The sequence below is a fragment of the Zophobas morio genome, unplaced genomic scaffold (assembly GCF_036711695.1).
Source record: "Zophobas morio isolate AGI-343-1 ecotype UQ-CSIRO unplaced genomic scaffold, CSIRO_AGI_Zmor_V1 ptg000012l, whole genome shotgun sequence".
NCBI classification, from domain to species: domain Eukaryota; kingdom Metazoa; phylum Arthropoda; class Insecta; order Coleoptera; family Tenebrionidae; genus Zophobas; species Zophobas morio.
The window spans coordinates 23,726,547-23,738,564 of NW_026972117.1; the positions used below are offsets into that span (position 1 = coordinate 23,726,547).

The window sequence follows — 12,018 nt, forward strand, 5'->3', positions numbered from 1 at the left end:
GGGAATGTTTAAAGCCCGACGAAGGAGGGCTTTTAATTTCCCGAGTGCCACAATCGACAATTATGCACGTGGTACATACAACGTTTTATTCTATTTTAGTTTCTAAACTATTTTGAACGAAATATTGAGTATTTTCGGCAAGACTGTGTGAATTGTGCCGATGCGAATTTTAATACATAGCTGGCTATTATTTTGATGTTGTTATGGATACCACGTTGATTATTTGATAATTCGTTTTTCAAAATGTAAATTAAAGAAACGGAAAACCTTTATTCAAACGAAAGTTTAGAAGAATTTGAAGTCGGTCAGGTAATGATTTGATAAAATATTATTTTTCCAACTTAAGAAAAACGTTGAATATCGAGGCGTGTTTGAATAATTAATTGATTAGTGTAAATGAACAATCAATTGTTGCTTAGCAATTTTTGACAGATTTGTGCTAAAAAGGCCAATTTAAGCCCGCATTTGGGTGCTTATAAATAAGATTATGGTTCTAAAATAGAATAAAGATTATTATTATTCTTAGATGCTTTTATGGAACACGAATAGTTTTCTTGGCAACGTGTTTTCAACAATTTTCAATTACTTACTTGGCAGCATTTTGATCAATAAGAAGATACAGCGTGTGTTCCGAATTTCTCAATCGGTCAGCAGTGGTTATCGGTTTTGTAAGTCCTTGCGCAGCAGCTGAAGCTTCTCCCATTGCATTTACAATTTCTGAAACTTTTCCCACGATGTCCCTGAAATAATTATGAGAATCAATAATATGAATGAAAGGTAAAAGATAACTTGTACCAACTATGGGCAAACAAAAACAATACACTGTTTTGATTTTCTGAGAAAAATTATTGAATAGGGCGGTTAAGCGAAAAAAGGCACCTTCTGATTAAAAAAAAAAAAAATAAATTAAAATATTGAAAAAAAAAGTGTGGACAACATTTTCATGAAATTGCACGTTAATAATTTTTTTGCAATATTTAAAACACTGCATTTATATGTCATTCATGATATTAACATTCAGTAACAGGCTAAGCTGGCATTTTACAATTTAAATTATATACCGATTTTCTTGAAAGGAGGCCATTGTTCCAGTTTTTTCTTTTATTAACATAATGTTTGATTATGATTATTTTTGTTTTTAATAAAAGTACAATTTTGACCTTTTTAGCGTATTTTTCTACTGAAAACGATTAAAGCAAACGTAATCCTTACTTAAATGTGGCTCTTTCTAATAACTTCATTAAACGAAAAAATGCTGATTCCATATTTTTTAAATAAAGTCTAGCAGTCAAAATCAGTATTTTTTTTGTTGATCCAAAAAAAGACCAAAACTGGATCCAAATATACATTTAGGGAGAACAGCTAAAAATATAAATCTGACGCATTGCCAGAAAAAGCGGAAGTGACAGACCATTATGTTATGTAAAAGTACAAATTCGGGTATTTTATCAATTTCGTTGTAATTCATAAAGAACGATAAAAAAACGAAAATGAAACTCGTTCGTGCGACGCTTGGTATATCGGATCTATATTTACTCAAAAAGTTAAATTAATTTGAATATCTACAATTAACTTTACAGTTACAAGTTATTTTTTTGCATGTGTAGCCTGATAAAGTACGGTCATGTGAACTGTAATAAAGCTCAGAAAATTATTTCCTTGACCTTCCTAGTTTTATCGTAGCAGAGTCAAATTAAGTTGTAGCATTTTTTATATAAAAGAAACAATTTTAAAAGTTAATTTTCTAAAACACCGATTACTATGCAAAATAAAAGTGTAATTATCACTTTCTGGACGCAAGACTACCTGTTGTCGTCCTTTGGCACAACAAATATACGGATGAGTTCACTTGTAATGTTCATCTACTGTGACATTAACGGGAAAGAATATCCTGTTTTATTTTTACCCATCTTCTGAATATGATGAACCTTTTTGTCTACTAAGGTGCTTTCTAGCGATTTTTTACGATTTTATTATAGTAGCTCTTTTAAAAGTCTTCTTTTTTTATTTGTGAAATAGCTTAAAAAACTTGTTGTGAATGAGTTAATAATTTTCAACTTTTGCTATTAACCCGCACGATTTTAAAAAGCTCTCGCTTACTAAATATTTCTTGACAATGGAAAAAGCACAGTTATGATTTTTTGTAGCGGAATATAATTTCGCGAAAATTAGTTTCTTTGGTAAATCTGACACTAGAAAATTATAGCCACGCAATTTTCTTGCTAAAGAGTTTTATCGACTGACTTGTACCAGTTTTATTTCTTGAACGCTAGCTAAGAATTGCGATAGGGTTATTTTGAAGAATTTAAACTTTCCGGCGAAGATGAATATATAAATTTTAATTAATGATTTGTAATTTCGAAATTAATGTCGTTTTCAAGAAGGGAGTTACGTAGTTCCTGCGATAAACTGTAAAATTAAATTGTAAAAACTCCATTTTTTTGAACAATCTATTCGTGGAAAGTTAAAAATAGGAGTGAATTTATTAAACCACAAGCAAAGGACAGGCAATGGAATATTTGAGATTTTCTTACAAAGCGAGAAATGAATCGGCAATTTTGGGTAACGCTTTTTCATAATTAAAATAACATCGTTTTAAATAACGTGACAGGTAACAAGTAGAATAACAATGGTTTTTCTATTTGGGCATGCATCGAAAAATAGAAGATTGAAGAACTTTTATCGATTTTCTGCTACTGTTGACAGTTTAGTGTTTTCGAAGTGTTACGGAATGTCGAAAATTCCACCTTACTTTAACTTAAGAATGAAGTTAATCACTCTCGAACTTTAAAAAGTGAATCTCTGTATGTTTTATGAATCACGCTGCATTAACATCATGACTACTTTCATCACATGTCGACATCACGCAAGCCGACGATAAACATTCGCCTAACAGAACCTTAAGTGTTACAGCTATCCTGCAATTATAATTAATGAAACAACTCTTTCAGGAACACACAAGCATTTGTCGTGGCATTAAAAAATTTCTGTAATTTTTATCAATCAAATTGGTAGAAACGATTATCCGTGAAGTTGATGTCGGAATAACAGGCAAAATTAGATGATTCATACCATTCAGGTAGTTTTTAAGTTTTTATGACACGCAGACACGATGATATTCCGTGTTCTTCTACATTACAAATTAGGTAAGCGCAGAAGAACGTCTAATTTTATCACGGTAATTAATTTCGTAACGGAATAAACATTTCAAAATTAGCAAACTAGAAAATCATTTCAAACTAATTTAAATAGTGCTAGATACCTTCACTTAACATTCACGAGTTGTAGAAAAGTGTTGATGAATAACAAATTCACCGGAATGAGCTAGTCTGTGATGCGTGGGGAACAAGAAGGTCAAAAACACGTTCTTAGGTATATTCCATTCTAGAGTGATTAGACTTTTTTGGACATTTACGTAACGTAAACCAATAGAACTTAAACTTTGTAATTGTAGCATGTGTTAAGTACGGTTTAGTTTATTTATTAACCAAGCTCGGCTGGCCAACCTACAGCTATGTAACTGTGACTTAAGAAAATCGTGCTTCCGGTCACTGCTAACACCACAGGACACCAGTTAATGAGCACGTGGTGACAGAAACAGTGAAAATTTCGTTTTATGACTGCTACATTCAAACGTTCCGCGTAAGAATAACACGTGATGACATGCCCGCAATTGTCTCACTCTTTCTCGTTGCTTTGTACATTGTCGCTTCTATTTTAATCCTCCAGTTTAAAATACAAAGATTTATTATGGTTGAAATTTGTGGAATGTCAGTTTATCAAGTGAAATGAGCCGTAAATTGTTCTGCTGTGTACCGTTCTGCAACAACAGACATAAATAGAATTGATGTAAGAAATAAACAATGGGATAAATCAAAACAAAATTGGTGTTCACGAAAACCAAAATGCAAATACGAAAAAATTTTATAATCATTTTGAAAACAAATCATAAAAATTTTAAAAAATCTATGAAATGGACAAGATCCAACCCTCCGTTTAGAGGAACGATTAAATTTTTCACTCTTCTCCAGATCATATCCCACACACGTTCCATAGGTGAGAGATCGGAAGATCCAGCTGACCATGACAAAATGGTCAATTTAGCATCCGATAAAATCTTGCAATTAATTAGAAACACATGCACGGAGAACGATACTACTTCTACATAACTAATTAAATCCACTCCTCCATTTAGAGCATAAGAACCTTGTTGGATTAGGATCTTGTTGAACAATGCCAACTGGTACATTGCTCGGTAGTACATCAACAAGACTCTCCAGAAATCGAAAAAAAAATTGTTAAAAAAATCTCTGAACCAAATTTTTGACAATATGAAACTTCAAAATTGAAGAATTAACTTCGTAATTCTGATGTTTTAATGTGTATCGATCATTTTTTGTTTCTTGAGACCGTCGTACGTCAATATTCATCCATCAGCTTGGCGCAAGACCTGCCAACAACTCGTTTTGGTAGCTTTGTAAAAATCTCCTTCCATTCTTACAATAATCTAAGAAAATTAGCTGTATGCGGACATTTTAGTTGTCTTTGAATTAAAGATAATTCTCCATTTATACGAGTGACAAATAAACAACTTACTCTGACTACTTTGAAACTGTAATTACTGAAATTATACAGTCTGGCAAACATTCGTTGTTAAAATAGATAAGCTTATTTGTGATGGTTTTATCCGGGTGACAAGATCATCCGAGGAACCCATCCTAATTAAATTTATCTATGCTAACAATGGAATATTTACCAGACTTCCTAAATTCGGTAGTTATTGCTCTGGAGCTAACCGCAGCAAGGTTTTATTGCGTCGAACACCTTATACATACAAAACTAAGAGAATAATTCAACTGCTGATCAATTTTTCTTTATTTAGGCGTTCAACACTTTTAAAACGTATGTATAAAAATTGTTCTTTGGTAAATTAGCAAGTGTGGTTATCAGATTTTCTCAAGTACTGCGTACACTAATTTCAACAACGTTCTGAAAACTGTCCCATTTTAAATACAGTGAACATGTTTCATATCATGTTTGTACTGTTTGAAAGTGTACACAAGCAAAGCAAACGAAATTAATTTTTTTCAATTTTAGGTTAAGTCTCGAAAACGGAACACTGTATTGGTGAATTTTGGTTTATGCTGTTCCAAGAGTATGACAATGGTTTCTTCTTTTTTTTTTAATAATATTTATTAATAACACATCAAACAGTACGCGCTTATTCACTCACTCTGTATGCTTGCATTAATAAAATTTCATTTGTGATGAACGTTAATTTAGTGCTAGGACGACGAAAGTGAATTTGAAATTGAACCTTCAACCGATCAATTTAGTCTATAAATAAAGCAAACGATTGTTTTTTCAATTAATTAAATAAATAACTGAAATCAAACAACCACTGTAAAAATATAGAAAAAGTTTTATGTTACAGAAGGTACTCAAAAAGCTCGCCATTAACTTCGTTGCAATAATGAAGGCGTTGGATAAATAGTCTTCTGATGACCTCAAATTCTAGGACGCAATAACGTTTTCATTGGTATTATATAATAGACATCAAAATTAATTTAAGCTTCGTCAATATATTGACGAATTGCATAACAGCGTTACGAAAAAATCGGCCCGTTTTTTTCTATTTTATAAATATAAAATACGCCCTGACATATATTGGGTGTTGGTGACGCTTTAGAAAGCGAAGAAAATACTGTCCAAATTCCCTGGACCAATTCCTGTCGTCTGGTTTATACTGTAATTGTTTCAATACGCCTGTAATTATACCATCAAGTTTTATAGTTAGAATTTGTTGGTAACTCCCTTTTATTGATTGTCATTACTTGCTTTGTTTTCACCATGTTGTGTGTGTCTCACTTGAAGTGTTGGATGAAATCTGTGCAAATTACGGTGGACATATTTATATTTGTGAATTGATAGCCGAAATTGCAATAATTATACATATGGTATCAATAAATGTGTATTAACTTTTGACGTATTGCCAACCTTGAAATCTTATTAGTGTCATTAATTATACAGGAGTTTGTCGGTAGGATAGCGTAAGTAGCTATAAGAAACTACACTGTAAATAACTAATAGTTTTAATACATCGTGGGAACGTTACGTCGTTACAAGCTAGATTGTTTTACCTATAAGGACTGTTTTCGTTTTTCTTTAAACACATTATACATTGGCAAATAAAAATTTGCGTTTTTTTTGCGATTCATTGCAAATAAACATTAAGAAATTTTATTTCTCGATGTATAAACCGTTCAGGATATTTTTAGACAAAAGTCAAAAATTTCTTCTTCACACTGGATCAACTGATTCATTGACAAAACGGTTTCTGTCAGTGCGTGAGACTGACTTATGTTTATGTCATTAAAATTTAAAACGCCGAAAATTATTTGGTTACAACAAAATTTCAATAAAAAGGTGCTATCTGCAAATGAAAAAAGATAGTCCCCAACTCAAGTAATTAGACCAGAAAAAATGTCATCTATCAATTTATTGGCACATTTAGACATACTAGTTATAGGTGCTGAAAAACATGGAACATGAAACTGTATTTTCGAGAGCAAAATAGAGCAATCAATTTTATTATGAAGCAGTTTAATAAAAAAATTAGCACACTGCAATTACGTCTAGACGAAAGGGACTGCATTCCATGGCGTTGTAATAATAAGTTCATATCATGGGATAAAAGCCCATCTGGAATGAGAGAAACTTCAGAAATTTTCTTTGTATCTTGTCAAGCATTTAGATGTTGATTCATGTAGATGGGGTACCAGATTAATGAGGCACATTCAATTTTACCCAACACAAATGCAAAGAAAAGAGATTTCAGTAAATTAGGATTATTAAAATATTTAGAAACGCGCATTATAAAACCCAATGATTTATTTGCTAAATTACTTATGTCTTCAATGTGGATATTAAAAGTTAGCTCAGAGTGGTAAGTTACACTCAGATCTTTAACAACTAACTGACATTAATAGCATAAAAAGTATCTTTAGGATTAGATTTACGCGTATATGATACATACAAAAATGTATTAGTGTTTAAAACAAGCTTATTATCAGCACACAGGTTCGTGAAGTTGTCAATACAGTTTTGCAAAAGCATCATGTCGTTAAATGAGGAAATTATATGACAAGACCAGGTCATTTGGGGGATAACAGTAAATCATTAAGAAAAATGTCGGAATGCAGTGGACCAGGATCTGAACCTTGAGGAACACCGGTCGTTGAGATAACTTTATGGGAGGAAAAACCGTGGTAAAAAACATAATTAACTCGATTCAATAGATAAGATCCAAGAAGTTCAAGGAGGGGAAAAGAACATCCAATATTGTCAAGTTTATGTAGCAATATGGCATGAGATATGCTGTCAAATGCACGGGAGAAATCCCACATTTCACTAATTTCTTGGGTAAAAACCGCCAAATTTGTTATAGTGGATCTTCCTTTCATAAAGCCATGCTGATTCAAACCTATATGGATGACTAACATTATTGTAAATGACTCGATAAAGGATCTGTTCGAATACATTAGCAAAATTGAAATTATCGTCACTGAAGTCGAAAATTTGAAAACTTCATCTCCTGGCAAGCGATCCCCACTGACACTTTTTCAAATTATGTATTTAGAAAAGACCTGCAACGACTAATTTGGCAAAACAACGAAAAAAATGAATACCCAGCAGATACACTTTTGGATGATTCGCGAAAACATTTGAAATTTAAGGGGGGGGGGGGGGGGGGGGTCGAACAACCTTGAACAAAACTCTGAAGTCGATGGGTACAAACATAGCGAGGTAAACGGCCGCAAAATTTTATGTAAACAAAAACATGTTGTTGCAGCAAAAATTACTTGTTTGAGAAAATTCCTCCAATTTCAAAATTCTTGCGAGCATTCGTATACCTCGACGAAATTTGGATTTACGAAAATGGTTCAGTATGATTTTGTCGTTGGGTGCACGAATCAGATGTAAAATGTAATGCCACCAAAATTAAAACTGGAAGATCAAGATTTTCAATTCTACCTGTAGGAAGCCAATTTGGGTTTGAAATGGTGTTACCTTGTCATTGAAATCGAAAAACAATGATAGAGATTATCACAAAACAATGGACAGGATATTTTTTCAAAATTGGGTGGTTAATCAATTTATTCCTGCTTTGGCTAAGTTGGACAGAACAAATGTGTGGTGGTTATGCACAACGCACCATATCATTCAGTGCAGTTGGACAAGCCACCAACATTTTCTAGTAAAAAAGTCAAATGCAAGAATGGGCGTTTAACCATAATTTGAACAAAAATTTTCGATAAAACAATTGTGGGAATTAATTAAACCATGGTCATGAAATTTTTAGAATACCCCCATACCATTTCAATACAACCCGATAGGTTGGGGAATTTATGACTTGACTTTCCAAACATGTGGCAAAATTTTTGTGGACATTGTGAAAAAATTATTTTGACCGACTAGAAAAAACATAAAATATGGGAAATTTTTCGTATGAAGACATTCCTCCTTTCATTATTTCACTAGGTGAATCTGACTCAGAATCAGAAGACGATGATTATGACTCAAATTTTTCTAGTGATATAATCGAAATCGAATAAAATACTAAAGCGTAACTTGCCGGAGGATTTTTTTTTATTTCAGAAATTGTTCAACTGAAAGGAACAGGTATTACCATTCTTTAATTCAGGGGCGGCTTGTTCTATTAGACAGGTAAGGCCTCAGCAATGAATTTGCGCTGTATTATTATTTTACTTATTTCTCACCGATACATTTCCGTCGAATATTTTTTGTATTATTTTAAAAATAAATGTAAAAAAATATTGTTATTCTTGTCTTGGTACGTTTCGAAGAATCTAGAAGAAATTAGAAGAATCTGAAAGAGTCTGCAGGGATCTGAATGGATTTGTAAGGATCTCAATTAACCTGAGCAGAACTTACAAATTTTAAAGAATCTTGAGGATTTCGATTAAAACAAAGAGTCGTAAAGAAAATGAAAGAATTCGAACAAATCTGGAAGAATTTGAGGAAAGCTGGAAGAATCTGAAACGATGGTAAAAAATTTGAAAAAATCTGAAGGAATCTGAAGGAATCTGAAAGACTCTGGGAGAATCTGAAGGAGTCTGTGAGAATCTGCGAGAATCTGAGAGAAATTGGAAGCTTTGAAAAGAATCTGAAGGAATCTGAGGAAACTTGTGAGAATTTGAGCGAATTTTGAGGAATTTCGAAGATTTTAGAAAAATCTAAGAGAATTAAAAAAAAACTGGAAGAATTTGGAAGAATTTTGAAAAATCTGCAGGGATCTCCAAGGATCTGTAAGAATCTGAAATGATCTGAATAGAACTGAAAATTTTGAAACAATCTTGAGGATTCCTGACGGTGTCTTTGAAAGTATCTGAAAAAATTCGAAAGAATCTGAAACAATCCGGAAGAATCGAAAAACATCCGGAATAATCCGAAACAAAAAAAAAATCGAAAGAATCTGGAAGAGAGAATCAGAAAGAAAATTAAAGCATCTGGAAGAATCTGGAGGAATTTGAGGAAATCTGAGAGAATTTGAGACGAGTTTGGAGATTTGGAAAGAATCTAAAGGAATTTGAGAGAATCTGAAAGAATCTGAGAGAAACTGGAAGATTAGGAAAGAATTGCAAGGAATCTGAGGGAACTTGTAGAATCTAGAAGAATCTAAAAAAAAACTGAAAGAATCGGGAACAGTCTGCAGGGATCTGAAAGGATCTAAATGGAAAAACTTGATAGGATCTGAAAAATTTTGAGGAAATCTAAGGGAATCTTGATCGATTTTTTGACATAGAAAAATTGCACATTTTTGGCGTGCTTAATGTTTCTAAATTTTCATTTTTTCCGAAAAAAATCTAACTAAAAATGTAAGCACGACAACATAATTTTCTCGATATTTAGATACATATGTATATTGAAACATTTACGGCCGTGCCTCATTATATGTACTTTATTTAGAAAAAAATCCAACCTCATGTAAGTTTAAAAAATTCGTCATTTAGTCTTTAATTAAATACACTTTATTACAGTTTATTTTTGACCTGAGGACGATTACCTTTTGGATATTATTCAAACAGCTGTAAAAACATACAATTTGTTTTTTGTCTCTTGATCCATGTATTCCAAATTTTGAGCAGCATCAACTAGAACTAACCTGAACACTCCTGAAGCACAAGAAGCGTGCAGAAGCGATGTAGACATTATTCAGTTATTTATTCCTTTTCATTATTTTGTGTTAAGTGCTAGGAATAATTATATATTATAATCAAAACTGTTGATACGGATTATTATTAAAGTTAAAACTTAATTACTACTTATTCAAATGTCTTACAACTTAACCTAATATGATAAATTTAATTTTTCATTAGGGATGTTTGCATATACGAAATTGGTTGCCAACCAAATTACTAGATTTACATGGCCTACCTTTGTCTAAAAGCATCCTGAACGGTATAATAATTCAAAATAGTTAAATAAAATCTCTAGATAAATTTAGTATTGATTAATTTTACAAATATGAGAAAGAGTAGAAAAAACAAACACTCCTTTTAAAGTGGCTTCTGCGGAATGTTAGTTACGTTTTCCCATAAACGAATATACAAGAATTTGTTTTTTGTGCGAAATATTTGAGCTTGTTGCGCAAAAATTTTACGGATTAGCAACACTTCGTTCAATAGGCGGCGTCACCCAAGAATCGACGAATCCAGGACCTTTAACAACCAGACCTTTAATGGACACACACTATTTTTTTTGTGAATGGAATTTTTTATGGAAATCTGTCTCGCATACGACGTCATTTAAAAAAAACACGAATACCACTAAGACTTTTATAATTACTATGAATTAATTCAGATTGAGTGGATTGAAATTTAAATTCGTTTCGTAAAGCAGTACACACTCACACATTTGCATGGGAGTCGTACGAAGACCGTAAAATATTTATAATTCAAATAGGGTACCTAACCTACCCTACCACCGGCAGCCACACCGCGACCAGACATGATCGGGTTAACCCTGACACAATAAATGACTGCTCTTTAATTGGTAAATTTCACTCGATGACTCGCACCGCTTGTTCTCTTTTAGCAATCCAGTAATCACCTCGATGTTTTTACTTTAATAATTTATTTACGAAATTTACGGACATCGCTTTAGGGTTACGTAAATTATTACTCACCAGAACGCCCTCCTGTCGCCTGTGAAGCCAGGCGGTAGCATGTTACTGCCAAGCCTGACAATGGGCTGTCGAAAAATTTCGTTTACCGAAAATTTGAATTCCATTTTTTCCTTTTTGTCTAATCACTGATCTGTAGCACTTCGCGTGAGAGAACTTTCAAGGCCGTCACTTGCGCTATAATAATTATTTAAATATTTGATGAAGCGCACATCACAGACTATTAAAGTGATTCGATTTTATTGAAAATATAATAAAAGCAACTGTTCCGCGCACTGAATGACAGAAAACGGATTTTCTTTTTTTCCTCTCTACCACCTACTACGTTCTAGCTTCGACGGCGACAGCGCGCTCTCTACTCGCTGATCCGATCGTCTAGGCTGTTTCATAAAGGAAGTGTGAGCAGTGGGCCATGCAGTCATGGGCGGAGGCGAAAGGGTTCTGCGAACAACAAATTATTTTTTCGTTGATTTCGTTCAGTCATTTTTATACCTGTGAACAATGTACACTATAATTACTGTAATACTGATTTAAAAATGCATTAAATTTTTTGTTGTGTTATCTGCAAGTGGAAAGGTTATTTTCACCGAATTTTTATCGTCTTTTAAATACGAGCTTCGATATGCACCTCGAGGTATATTTTTCGATAAACATTAATTAAAAATTTTTTAAGGTCACATTATCGAGTTTATACTTATAAAAAATATTAAACACAAATAGTCGTAATCTTTATTAATTATTAATTTACAATAAACATCCATTACACGAGTCAAACAGGAAAAAGGGTTTAAATATATTATCCGATTCTTTAA

General features: G+C 32.7%; 1 protein-coding gene across 1 annotated transcript in view; it reads right to left on the bottom strand.

The window, feature by feature from the left end:
* The window catches only part of LOC135128051 (uncharacterized), a 31,666-nt gene extending 20,086 nt beyond the window's left edge, over positions 1-11,580 (bottom strand). The window contains exons 1-2 of the mRNA XM_064054862.1: positions 11,210-11,580; positions 591-740 (exon numbers count right to left, since the gene is read on the bottom strand). Coding sequence (XP_063910932.1) covers positions 591-740; positions 11,210-11,313 — 254 coding nt within the window. The 5' untranslated portion in view covers positions 11,314-11,580. The remainder of the gene's footprint in view (positions 1-590; positions 741-11,209) is intronic.
* Positions 11,581-12,018: the final 438 nt, after the last annotated feature.